The 13,866-nt window shown below is 43.4% G+C and overlaps 1 protein-coding gene across 2 annotated transcripts in view; it reads left to right on the top strand.

Annotated features, from left to right (window-relative positions):
- The window catches only part of RPTOR (regulatory associated protein of MTOR complex 1), a 135,754-nt gene that overhangs the window by 24,513 nt on the left and 97,375 nt on the right, over positions 1 to 13,866 (top strand). For both annotated transcript variants that reach the window (XM_032199470.1, XM_032199469.1), the window contains exons 4-5: positions 6,912 to 7,070; positions 11,657 to 11,803. In XM_032199470.1, the coding sequence (XP_032055361.1) occupies positions 6,912 to 7,070; positions 11,657 to 11,803 (306 nt within the window). The remainder of the gene's footprint in view (positions 1 to 6,911; positions 7,071 to 11,656; positions 11,804 to 13,866) is intronic.

Genomic DNA, 13,866 nt, shown 5'->3' with positions numbered 1-13,866 from the left:
TGAAGAATAGCGTAGAAAAGATTATTATAAATTGCTATAAGCAAGAATTAGGCTATGTTAGGAAAAAGCATCTTTATAGCAAGGGACATGCAGCACTTACTGCGATTTTGGGGCACTAGCTGTGGGAAGCCTTTAACATGGGATAGATGGGCAGTCACCAGGAGGGGTACAGATGGAATTGGTCCTGCAGCAGGTAGGAGGGCACTCCAAGGCTTCGTGGAGCCCAGCCTGGCTTTCTGCAGCTGTACCGGACTGAGCAGTGAGATGACGAGGTGTAGAAAACCCTCTGTTCTTTGTTTTATGCATACCCTGCATATCGACTGACAGCTTTATAGTGAACTCTAAAGACCCCAGTGCTACGACGGCAGTGATTGTAGTTTGTTTATTTTACCTGTAGCAGGAACTCTGGCACTGAATCACAGCAGACACACAGTGCGGTCTCCGTGGTGTGGAGTCTTTCTGGAACAACGACTGAGCTCCTAGGCTGCAAGGAAAGGGAACAGGACTTGAATTTTGTAACTGTGGTAGGAAATAAATTCATCTTTTTTGGGTTTAAGGAGGAAAAAATGAATCTCCCTGATGGAAAATGCCACAGTGCTTCAGCATGCATCATGTATGGTAAGCACATCAGCAGCTTAAATCGCTCTCAAGTTGTCTGCCTTAGGTCTCTCTGTTTCTTCTTGGAGAGGACCAAAGCCTGAGGTGAGTTTCCTGACCTCAGCACCTGGCAGCGTTCAGCACACCGGTGTTTGCAAGGCAGATACTGAGTCAGGTCCTAGTGTCTGAAACGATGGCAAAAGCACTTTGTCACAAACTCCTTGAGCTTCTGCAGCTCTTGCTCTTTCAAGCATAACTTGCTGATACCCTGGGAAAAGGGACATCTGACTTTGGCCTCAGACTTTTTTTTTCCATCATTGTTTGATTTGTTTTCGTCCCATTCAAGGTAAAAGAAAAACCTGTAATTAGGCAAAGGTTCCAAGGCAGAGCCATTCATTTAAGCACAAAATCCATAGAGCTGTGGGAATCGCTTCCCGCAGCCAATACTTGCTGACGTTTCCCGGCGGGACAGGAGCTGATGAACACGGTGAATTGGTTTTTCCTCTCCAGTCAGACTCATCTCGGGGAGGGTACCGTTACCACGTGCTAACCCGTGAACGTGTGGGTGTTTTATTTATCCTTTGAAAGAACTACATCCTTCCTGAAACAGATGGGACAAGGGTGGGAGAAGCAAAAAAGCCTGTGTGTTAGAGTCACTGCTTTTAATGTTGGGTTTGAGCCGTGGTGCCGGCACTGTGGTCCTGTTAGCAGAGGCCAGGTTAGGACCTGGCTGGCTCTTCAGTTGGGCTGGTGCTTTCCAGCCCCCAGCTGCTTTCCCCTGCTGTTTTCCCAGATCCCTGCTGGCACCTCGCTCGTGTGTCGTGTTGAAAACAAGATGGGGCTGGTGTAGGTCCTAACTACTTCTGAAACCCTAAACGCGCCCTGAATGTTGCTCTTGCCTCGAATAAGGGAAGTACATGGTTCCCATAGATCCCGTCTGCAGAGGATGCCTGGTTCCTCTCTTAAAGATGATTCCAATCATGACAAAATTAAAGCAAATTTGGACAGTAAATCTGGGAGTGTGTCATCAGCATCACTGCTCCCGAGCAAAACTGTCTCACTTTGAACTTGGGCATTAAGCACTGGACTGAGTGATGTCCATAGCCAAAACATCTGGCTAATGCTTCTGGTATTCAGCCCAAACTGCTGTGCCTGTTTTGCCACAATGTCTTTCTGTGAAAACTCCTCCTATTTCTCACAACTTTGTCAGTGTTTTGTCAGCCCGGGAGTTTGCGGTATGTTGGAAACTGCAATATGTTGGAAATACAATTACGATGTTAATTTTTAAACAAGCGTATGGGAAAAAGGCTGGCTAAACCAATGAGTGTTTCATAAAAGACATCACGCTGTCTCCAGCGTGGCGAGCTTACATAAGAAAGCAAAACTTTCAATTTTGCTCATGAGTAGAATAATGAGGGTAGTCTGGATCAGGCCTCCACCAAGTTATTGCTTTTGACAGGAGCTCTTCAGCGAGACACGGAGGTGATCAGAAAATCAAATCCCCGGCGGAGAGGCGGCTGACAGCCCCGTCAGCAGCTCCGGGCCCGTCCATCACCCTCTCCAGGCAGGCATTTTGGCAGCTCTCCCGCTACGGCTGCAGCAGCAGCTGGGAGCAGCAGCTACAGCTGGGCATCATCTGCAGGGGGATCGAAGTCGAGATTGTCTCGTCTGGTAATTGCGCCAGGGAGCAAGGACTCCTTGCCAGACACCACAAAATCTCTCTCATCGACACGTGATAGAAGGCAGGGAGGGCCAGCACGGCCGTCAGGTGCAGGAACCATCTGGAACTGGTCAATAGCTGGAAAACGAGGGAAAAACAAGGCATAAAGCCTTTTTTTTGTGTGGGGATGGATATCAACAAGTTACAGAGGGTCAGCCCAACACAGCGTTCAGTGGGTTAGGCTTTCTGCTGCGTCCTGCACGAACTGCTTGAAAGCAGCTGTTTGGGGAAGGAAAGGAGGGGACGGATGCAGCAGAACGTCCCCAGGACACAGCCGTGAGTGATGCCCGAGGAAGCAGAGGAGGGGGACGACAGGAGGATATTCAGCAAAGGGGCAATGACTCTAAAATGTGGAGTGTGCATATGAGAGCTTAAACTGTGTTTGAAAAGGCTTTTCCAGCAGGAAAGGTAAATTCCTGGGTCAGTGTCAGCTCAGGGGGCCGGGATGCAGCAGGGCTGCTGGCGGGAGCATGCTGGCGAGTGTGGAGGGATGCGTTCTGGTCTGCTTAATCTGAACACTACCAAAGGTCTAGGAATCTTTTTGTCACTTCCTTTAGCAAATTTTGCAGGTGATAATGGGCTTTGGTCAGCTGCACACTGAACAGGATAGTTGGAAAAAGATGTGCAGACCTGCTGGAGACGGGCACGTGGAGGTGTGCGGCGCATCCCCCGTGAGGCACAAAGCGAGTGGAGGGGCCTGGGTGGAGAGATCTGGAAGAAACTCTTCGAGTCTGGTAGTTTTAAAAGGAAAATATTTTACTTCACTGTAGGGAGGGCTCTACATATTTTAAGGATCCTGGGGTTAGCTATTATTTATTCATTGATATTGATGGCGTTATAAAATATTCTCTAAGTTTTTACTACCCAAAACTCATTAATTAATGATATTAACATCTTCCGGTTAGAAATGTTGCACAGTAACATGTTGTCCTTGTTTAGCAGTAAATGACCAACGTGATCCGAACGTGCATCATGCTGAAAACAGTCCTTCCTTTCCCCCAGGAAAGTAGCCCACTGTCCTTAATCTGTAAGCATTTGAAAAGCCTCTGCTAAATAAAAGATTAAGAATAAAAGCATCGCAGGGAAAAATAGTATTTTTTGTCCTTTTCATGCAAACTGTAGCTTCTTCTCCAAGTTTGCTATTTAGCCTGCTTTGTCATAAAAAATCAAAAGACATACATGTATATACGTTGCAGGGGAAAAATCTCTCGTGCCTTTTGTGCTACAGATGACTGTGCCTGGAGGTGGGAACTCTCTGGAGTTGATTAATGCTGCTTCAGTCTCTGTTTTCCTGCCTTCCCCTTTTGAAAGCTTTCCTTTGTGAAGAAATGAGCAGGATTCCCGGCAATGGAGTTGAGGCTGTCTAGGCATGGGCATACATGTATTTGTGTTATGTTTTTAACAAAGCACGAGGTACAAAGCGTGTGACGACACAGTAGTGTGTTTGTGAAAACAACCAGGCCTTGAGCCGTAAGTTTTGGGATGATGTCTTTGGTCTGTATCTCCGTGAGCTGCCTTTCTGTCAGTAGAGTTTAAATCAGCTCTGAAAGCCCCCGGCGATGGGATGGAGTCGTGGCAGCTCGCGCTTTGCCAGCCTGGCGTCCGGCTGGAGCCATTGGAGGCGGTGGTGGGCATGCAGCAAAGATTTTCATGCTCCTTCTGCATGTTCTTCTCGGGGACCTTCGGTTTCTGTCATTTTGTTCTGGAAAGAGACCTTACGTTGGTTTCTAGCAGTTATTAAAAATAGCACCCTGTCCCACGGAGCATCAAACGAAACAGTGAGCTGCTCCTCTTCCCCCACAGCTGACATCCCACACCGCAATCAGCTGAACAAACCCCGAACCTTTCTTGCAATCACAGCACGCGCTTGCCTGGTATTTTTTCCGTAGCAATGAAAAAAGCCTTGGAAGATGTTACTTAATAAATAAATAAATAAAAGCTGGTCTGGTTTGTTACTCGGTTATCCATTTGTTGTATTATGCATGTGAATGATGTGTAATAAAGTCACGCCTGAAAGTCCTCGGCTGACAGGTCGGTGATTGTTGGCTTATTTACAGGCTCCTTCCTCTCCTTTTCGTTCTTGTCGGCCGTGTGTTTCTCAATGTGAAAATGATATGTTTACAGTTTGGGTCTTTAGATCTACAGCCTTTAGTTTTAGGGTATGAATTCACCTCCATTAATTGCGAGCTGCATTTAATATTTATGCTAAAGCAACGTGAGGAGTGTTCCAATGAGCCCGCTCCCCTTTAAAAAAGGGGAACTGAAAAACTACCAAGCACTCCGGTTATAGTGTCTTGTAAAGATGCCAGCAGGCGGAACGTGATTTAAGGTGCACGTTTTTGCACATCAGCACCTTGATAACAACACTGAAAGGCGAGAGAAAGGTGGGGGCCGGGGAGGGCTGTGCTAAGATTAATACAGCCTCTTATCTTTACTTAGTGAGCAAGTCCCCGAAAGGAATGAGTGTGTCAGATCACTGCCTCTTTCTTAATATTTTTTCTCCGTGTGCTTGCTTTGCTCCGTGGCTGTAATCATGTAAATGACACCGTTCTCTGTACCCATCTTGCCTATTGACTCGAGATGCAGCATGTTAATTGAACAGCATGATATCTATTTTTCAAGCTGCACGGATAAGCAAAACAGTTTTATATTAAATAAAGTTATTCATTCTCTTTTGCTGTCATATTTCAAGACTTCCTTACCTTTGCATGTCAGAAGAAAACTTAAAAAGCATTAACTTTTGAGACCTTGATTTAGAGGCAGGCTCCCGATGGCTGTTTTTTGTAGAGGTTTGTGACAGTTGTCCTGCTCTTAAACCCGGTTCTGTATTTAATACATCAGCTTTAATTTTTTAAGCCATTGTGATTCTGGATTCTCAGTCTCTCTCTACACGTCTGGAGAAGAGAGGGAGAAACAGGCTTTTATCTTTCAAAGGACAGTTGAAAGACTTTTTATTATTTGGCCTTGCTTCAAAAAAATGCACTTTTGAGTATGACAAACTAGCTTACTACAGAAGCATCTTGAGCTTAGTTGAGTAAAAATGTTTTTGAAGTATTGGGTTCGTTTAACGGTGTCATTATGTCCCCCCCCACACCAAACAGAGCAGCGTGCTGTGATTTACAAGCTTGCAGAGCTGTGTACTTTGGAACAGTAAAGGAGTGTCCCCAGCCCAAGCTGTGATAATACCAAATATCAGTTTTCTCAAAAAGCAAGCATCAGTTACCAAGGGCTCTCCATCATTTTGCCCTCTTCTTACCCAGCTGTGTGAATAGCAAATTCCTGGAACTTTATGCATTGTCATCTAGACAGTGGTGTTGGCATAAAGTATTAGAGGTGAGATGATGAAATGTAATAACAATTATATTCATCAATCTTCATTAGCGTGGAGGTGCGTGCAGTCTGCAATACCTTGGTGCCTGATCTTAACAGTTAATAGTTAAGAAGTTAACTTAAAGATTTTCAGTGCTTTGCTAATTGCACGTACATGTATGTGTACAGGTATACAAGAAAAACAGGCGAGGGCACTGAAGTGTGGAGATTTTATTATGAGCTGTAGAAATTCTGCGTTACTGTCAGCGCTGCTAACAAGCGAAGAGTGAAGGGAGTGGAAAGCAGAGCTCATTTACATTTCCCTTTCTCGCCTGTGTTCTTGTTCAGTTGTCTGCTTGAGCCGTGCTGCAGTTTCACTTTCTTTGCCTTCAGGCAGCTCTGCTTAGAGTTGGTGCTGAACTGCTGGGAGGAGAAACTCCAGTGCCCAGAACACTGCGTGGGATCCTCGCTCCGCTGTGTGCTCGGTGGCCCCGTACCTGTCCCTGAGAAGGCTCCTGCCAGGAGCTGTAGCCTCTTATCTGCTGTGGCTCCACCTAGACATGGCAGAATGCTGCTTAGGTTTGACATATTTGAAGAAATGTTGGTCAACCTTCTTTTATATCTACCCTTTTATTAAAAGGGGATGTATTTATGCCACAGAGCTAGCTAGTCTGGGTTTAGGAAGAGCACAGGTCTGCTGTTATGATTGTTATTCCACACAGGGTAGATACCTAAACTTCTCCTCTACTCTTTGCTCTGGTCTTTTCCTTCCCTGGAAGGCTCGAAGTGAGAGCCTTGTCCCTTTTCCAGGTGGGACAGAAGGAACATTTCGGTATGAGGTTTGAGGTTCACATTGTACCCAGCTTAGACAATTTTCTGTCTTTAGGGGTGATTTTTTTTCAGTTGGAGATGTACAGGGTATGAATGTAATGATTAGAGAATTGCAGAGGGTTATTTTTGAGGCTGATGAATGTTTAAAACATCTCTGACCTTCCCCAAACACCTTGCATGTTGTTAAACCCTGGGGGAATGGATCGAACCCCAGGTCTGTGATGCACTCACCCACACGTAGCTGTTACTCCGTGTGTGCGTATTCCCACACAGCACAGAGCAGGCATGTTTTGTTTATTCAGATTTCCAGTAAATGTGTTGTTTTTTTCTTTTTTTCTTTTTTTTTTTTTTTTCCTCCAGTTTACCTATTTATGTAAATGTTTCTGCCTTAAGTAAGTACCTTAAATAGTTTTGGTTTTACACTTAAAACGATTCTTGTATTTTATGTTACTAGGCCAGGTACAAGCAGAGCCTGGATCCTACGGTGGATGAAGTAAAGAAGCTGTGCACGTCTCTGCGCCGGAACGCCAAGGAAGAGCGGGTCCTTTTCCACTACAACGGACATGGAGTCCCCAGGCCAACCGTGAACGGGGAGATCTGGGTCTTCAACAAGGTGCGTTTCTGAGCAGCAGCGTTAAAACCAGCCAAATCTTCCTGATGGCTCTGCAAAGCCTTGCAGTGTTCTGGTAGAGAACGATTGGATTTTCGAGGTTTCACTGTGTTCACGGGTATCGGGTCCTGTGCTGACAGCTCTTTGTTTTCTCCGTGTTCTTGAAGTTCTCAGAGATCAAACGGGCTGTCCCTGCCCTGCAGCCGGGCAGGAGAGCTGTTCTCACAGGTGCCCCAAGGGTCACTGCAGAACCCTGAAGAGCCAGCTGCTTTCACGCCTCCTCTGCTTTCAGACATAGCACGCTGCTGCTGCCATGCCTGGAGCAAGCAGGGAGGGTGCATGATGGACTTGGCTTTGCTGCCTTACATCACTCATTATTAAGTTCTTACAATGAAGTTTGCTTCAAATCTCAACTACCTCTGAATAGCCGTTGCTCCAACCCCATGGGGATAATTCACAAGGACCATAAATAATACAGCCAGCTCTAGTTCTGAAGCAAAGAGTACTGAGGAACCTCTGAGTACAATGCAATGTGTATATTTCATTTCTTAAAGACTTTTGCTGCTCCTGCTAGCCATGATTTGTACAGCCATGTAGGACCTGTGCAACACCTTTCTGGTGCTACCAGGTGTGATGTAAATGTGCTTTGCTTTCCCTCCAGTTAAGCTATTTAGTGTCTATTAAGGGTAACTGATTTAGAGCGGAGTCTTAAGAAATTGTGAGGTACTGCTCGTAGCTGGGAAGCACATCCAGCTGACAGAGGACTTGCACAGATTTGCTCCTATTTTATTTTGGGGACTTACAGAACTTCTTTTCTCATACTTCCCGTGTATTAATTGAATGAGCATTCAATAATAATTTGAAAGGGAAGAGGAGAAAGTGCAAGAGGGCATCACTTTAATCTGGTGCGTCTATATTGGAAACTTGATTAGTATTCAGACCACCATTCTAAACGATTATTTTGAAGCTGAATTCGGTGTTTCAGAACAAATAGGAGTGACCTTCTTCTTACTTAACAGCCACTGGGTAATAAATAAGCCAGTAAGAATGCCGGGCAGAATGTGTTACACATGGAAGAAGAGGAAATTACTGCTCAATGAAGTTGTGTGTTGTGCCAAATGCTTTATTAAGAGCTTACTGGGTATTTGCCAGTTTGCCTGCAGTATCAGCTGGGGGAGTGTGGTGTGGACTCTGCTGGAGATTAGGAGCTGAGGTCTCTCTGATTTATCTTACAGGCTGTGGGGAAAAAAAAACTAATTGTCATAAAAATTGACAGGTAAGGTTGAGGCTTAGTAGTTTTTGCAGCATGTTACCAAGGATTGTTTTTTTATAGAACTTTTAGAATATCAGAAATAGAACTTTTTTTTCATTTAAGCAAATAATTAAATGTAAGGAAATAAAGGAAAAATAAAACAACGGCATTTAGAAGTCAGTCCTGAGGAATTCAGTCTCAGCAGAGGGCCAAGTGAGGATCAGTATTACAGCCGGCTTGAATTGAAATAGTGGATGTACTGAAAAATGACTGTGCTGACATTTTAAACATAGATTTAAAATGCTCGTGCACGTACTTGAAGTCTCAGATATAATAGCAGGAAAGCAGACCTGAAAGGGACCTTGAGATCATCTCAGCTAGGGAACAAATAAAAATTTGCAAGCAAATAAAGATTATTGGATTGATGCTGCCTTCCTGTGGGGCCGGGCTGAGCATCTTGCTCACATTCCCAGAACCTGGGGCTCTGGGGCTGGTGGGAGGTGTCGGGCTGATGGCTGGGTCTAATGCAAACACTGCAGGAACGCGTGGGGCAGTGGGACAAAAGGGGTGTAATGCCTGTTTTTGTTCAGTGATGGAAGGCAGCAATGACACTCCAAGAGCCTGTGCAAATATTTCAATAAACTTTTGCTCTCTGTTGGTAGAACTCCTTTTTCCTTTCCTTTTTTCCTCCTTATAATCAGCGTGCCACGTTACAGGCTGATGACAGGCGATGCCAGACTTCTCCCAGTGCCTTCCAGCAGCCAGCACTGCCTGCCGTGCCCTCCTGCAGCCCGTGTGTGTGCAGTGCTGCTGGCAGACCCGCGCGGATCAGCTCCCAGAGGTTTCTGGGGTGTGCAGATTAGCAGACCTGATCCTCTTTCACGCTGGTTTCCTGCGAGGGAAGAACAAGTGAAAGCAGCTTTGCAGTGCTGTTCGTAGCTACCATCAGAGAGCCTAGAAACCTAGGGGAACTGAGTATCGGTGTTCCTCTTTTCACCCTTGTCTCCCTAACAAACACATCTTTGGAAATCCTGTCTCTGCTGTTACATCGCTTAATTTTATTCCTCATCTTCTGTTGAAGGCTGTGGCTTCCAGCTCTGGTAAAGCTCACGGTGCTGTGAGGGTCGTGATGTTGTCTGAATGTCCCAAGCAAGTCAGGTTGGGGCTGGGGACATCTGTGGCAGCTGGGGGAGAAGGGCATGGCTGCTCGTAAGCATCTTTCCTGTAGCACCACGGATTATTTAAAGCTCCCAACGTGTGCCGGTAGTCGGTCAGAGGCAGCAAATTGATGCAGTGGTGTAGGAGCACTTTGCAAAGATGCTGGAGAAAGGTCACACAGTGTTAGATCTTCATTAATATCTTCTCCATAATTTCTCAAGAGTTGGTATGTTAAAATTAATTTAAGCTTCTGCCCCTGCACAGTTGGTTCTGTGGCTGACCTGATGTTTTAAAATGTTAATATATGGAGAATGCTTCTCTCACACGCTTTATTCTCTACTCTTCTGAAAAAGAATTTGCTTGTGGAACTGATGCAATTAATTGACACAGGGCCTGGCAGATGGGCTAATGGACTGTCAGAGGTGTCCCAGGAGCACAGCACCCCGGCTGGGTGCCCCTGCTCTGCACTGCTGTCTCTCATGTTGCAGTTGCAGCTCTGCCCCAGAATTAGCAGGTCGCCTCCTTGCCCTGCCAGAGGAGACCCTGAATTTGTAGCTGATCTCAGTGGGTTGTAGGAAGCCTTCCGTGCATGGTAGTACTGTGTTCAGTAGAGATTAAACAGTATATTCTGATACGTAGATTAAAAAAGATAAAAAAAAACCTTCAGGAAGCATCATGTAGCCTGATGCACTTCGGCTTCCCATCCCAGTCCCTTTGTTTAGTTAAACAGAGTTCAAACACTTCTGGAAAGGAGTGTGAAAGGGGAAGCAGTGCAGTGCAATTTGCATAAGGCACTCGAAAAGCTAGTGGCTGAATTAACTTGGTCTTTAAAAACCAAACCTGCCTTCTCTCCTACTGGCAGGTTTTTGTTTAATTAATTTTTTTATATGCAACTTAGTGTGATTGGAATGGGCTTAAAACTAGTAATGTCCTTAGAAATGGTCCATGGCAATGTGCAGTGTCTGCATCTTTCTTTCCTGTAACAATATGCAAAGCTCCTAACTCCTTAAAACTTTTACAATGATTTTTTTCCTATTAATTTTAGTAAAACAACACAAACTTTTATATACGGGCAAAACCGTATTTTGAGGTGACTTAGTATTGCCTACCTTACCTAACGCACAGTTTATGATCACTTCTGTCTTTATATACGCCAATATGTGTCCTTGAAAATTTGATTTTTGTAAAAGTTTACTGGTTTTATTACAGCTATTTTAAGTCTCTTGAATTTAAATGGGAGTTATGATCCCATCCATCATCCTGCTGATGTTAATAGTAACATCCCAGCTTTTACTGTTGGTTTCGGGCAGAGTTTAATGCTGTATGAACATGAACAGGTTGCCCTCTGGCTGCAGATAAGGAGGATTATGCAGTCAGCCCCTGTACGTTTGGCAGTGACTATTCATGGGCTCAAATGGCAGAAAAATCCTTTAGTTTACATTTTCAGTTCTGTCACGGAGTTTGGGGTGTGCCCCTTCGTAGCTAATTCTAAGCCTGATTTTTGGTCCTCTTTTTAGACAAGAAGCTGTTGCCTCCAATTATTTGGTTGGGTTGAAGTGGAGGAGAAGGAACAAAACGCTTCATATTTACAGAAACTGATTTGTTGGCTGTTCACTGTGCTGAAGGCTGGCTTTGTTGGTTTTAATTTTATTGGATAATTCTGAAAGTTGCAGAGAAGTTAAGGGCTGTAATAAAGTCATGAAGCATCTCATGAAACTAAGATGGGGCAGCTGCTGATGGGCTACGTAGTCTTAATTATCAGTCTTGATTTATTGATAGAATATTCAGTTTAAGATGTTCTGGTTAAATTAAAGACATCTGGTTTACATCCTTTATCAGTGTTGCAAAAATTTGAGATAAAACTGGACTATGAAATGCTGGTTGGAATTGGTTGCGCGTATCAAAGCGCTCTTTGAGTTTTAGAATTTTCTTTTAAAGTTTTTAGCATTTCAAACAATACCACAATGAAATATGATGTGCATTTCATATTGGAATTGGATTTATAGTCCTTATTAGTAGGTGTTGACGGTATTTTTTCTTGATCAATATGCCCTGTGTTCAATCAAAATTTTATTTTGTGGTTTCAGAACTCTCGTATGTATTTTATTATCCAACCAATGCAAGTGCTGGTGCTTCTCTGCCTCTGTGTAACTCCAGTGTTTCTTTTTCCTTCTTACAGAATTATACTCAGTATATTCCTCTATCCATCTATGACCTGCAGACTTGGATGGGCAGCCCTTCCATTTTTGTCTACGATTGCTCTAATGCTGGCCTTATTGTCAAGTCATTCAAACAATTTGCACTACAGAGGGAGCAAGAGTTGGAGGTGAGATCACAGTCTATTGCAAGGGTTTTTGTTTCTGTTTGTGCTGTAGGGTTAAATTTAAGCTTGTTTTGCTATGCACAGCTGAAAAAAATACGTTTAAAACCATGTTGAACGCCACATTAATTTGCAAATAATTTTGCCACTCTGCTCTTTCTGGTTTGGTTTGCTATCTTATTAAAGTTTGAGTATTTTTTAATAGAAGTGCTAACTAAATGATAATGTTAATAGAATGAATTTGTGCCCTAATGGCCTTTTCTGCTGAGATGAATGCTGAGGTGAACTAAATATTTTTGTTTTAGATGCAGAAGTCTAGTATCTGGGTATGTATTTGGATGCACTTGGTGTTTTGTGCTGTGGAGAGAAATGTACAAATATAAAATCAAATTAAATAAACCTGATGCACAGAGGGGTTGTCACTGATGGTTTCAGTATCAAAGAATTCATAAGCTGAATGTGTTTCTAATGGAAAGATGCCTTTAATTGCAAATGTAATTACTTATAAATTTATTAAAGTAAATCTGAAATGCAGAGTGGAAGGTAAGAAGTCAGGATTCATTGTGCAGCAGCTTGGGGGATGGAAAGATTCTCCAGTGCCAGATACTTCTGCTAGCTTCAGCCTGGAGAAAGCACATATTTTAAAGGTTAACTTTTAATGCTCTTGTAGGTCTAAGACATTGAATTAAAAATAATAATAAAAAAAAAACTTAAAGGAAGAAATATTAATTAATGAGGCAACTGACTGTCGTGAGTGTGACCTTCAAGCAGTTACTAATGTCCCTGGCTCCAGTTCCTTTCATTCTAAATTCCAGTTTTTGAAGATGCTTTTGTGGTGACTTTTTGGCAAGTAGAAATACTTTTCTGCTGACAGAAACCAGTCCAATAGGCTGAGATATGTAGGTCTTTTCATCAGTCCTTCTCTTTCCAATCAGTAACTTTACTGTACGTTGTAAAGATAAGAATCTTCCCGAAGTCTGTGGCTTGGGAAGAACATGAAACTGCTGTGCACGGATCGATAGTATTGGTAATAGATGCCTTTTGAAGGTTATAGTCCTTTAAGGTCAAAGAAAATGTCTGGTGCTCATATTCTGTTCTCCTTTTTCAAGATTTTCTATTAGCTTACAACTTTCATTGCAATATTTTTTGCAGTCTGTCTCTTCTGTTTGTAAAATTAAGCCCTTTAGGATTTTTCTCATTCTATTCCTAAGCACGTTAAAAACTTTTACTCTCCCTTTCCCTGCTTTTGGTATGAGTTCCCTTTTCTCCTTGGCTCTTGCTGGACTCTAGAAGGACTGCAGCTGTTCCGGAAGGAAGGCGGCTGCAGGTGGCTGCTGGTGGCTGCTGTCTGGCAGATAAATTGCTCAGGTGAAGCTTGTGCAGGAAAAGCTCCCCTCTGTAAGTCAAACAAAGCAGGTACAAGGGCAGTTGGTTACAATGAGAAGGATGAGCCCAAGTAATAATGTCAAGCTTGATTCCAACAAAAATAATAAATTTTTATTTGCTCAGTTTTTTTATTTTGTCAAAATATGTGAGGTTACATAGGGGAACTATTCCAGTGTTTATTCTCTTTGCAACATAAATTAAAACTAGTGGTGAATTTGATTATGAAAATACTTTCAGGTTGTATGTCAACTCTCCATTCTGTGTCTTCAGACTTCATTAGCTCCTGAAAACTCACCGAGATAACAGCTTATTATTAATAGAAAGAATAAATAGAAGACTTGGTAGCAGAGATGGAAGACTGCTTGCGGAGTCATACAAAATGTGGGTGGCAATGAATTTGGAATGCTGTAAATCATCGCCTTGGCTGAATTCACAACAAGTGAAGTCAAGCTGGAAGTGGTACTCAGAGGGGCTGCTAGGGTGATCAAGATAATTGTTAGCCCATCTTACTGAAAGGAGATTAGAGGAGCTTGCTGTTTTCCTAATCTGATAGAGCGGAGGCAGGGGGAAGATGTGGCTGCGTGTACAAATTCACTGAAGGATAAGCTTACGGGAGGGAGAAGTATTCATAGGATAATGTTGACACAAGAACAAATAGGTTCTTGTCCGTGAATAAGTTTAGT

Source organism: Aythya fuligula, chromosome 18 (genome assembly GCF_009819795.1).
Source record: "Aythya fuligula isolate bAytFul2 chromosome 18, bAytFul2.pri, whole genome shotgun sequence".
Classification (NCBI taxonomy): Eukaryota; Metazoa; Chordata; class Aves; order Anseriformes; family Anatidae; genus Aythya; species Aythya fuligula.
Note: the sequence above shows the minus strand (reverse complement) of the source record. Positions and strands in the feature narration are given on the sequence as shown.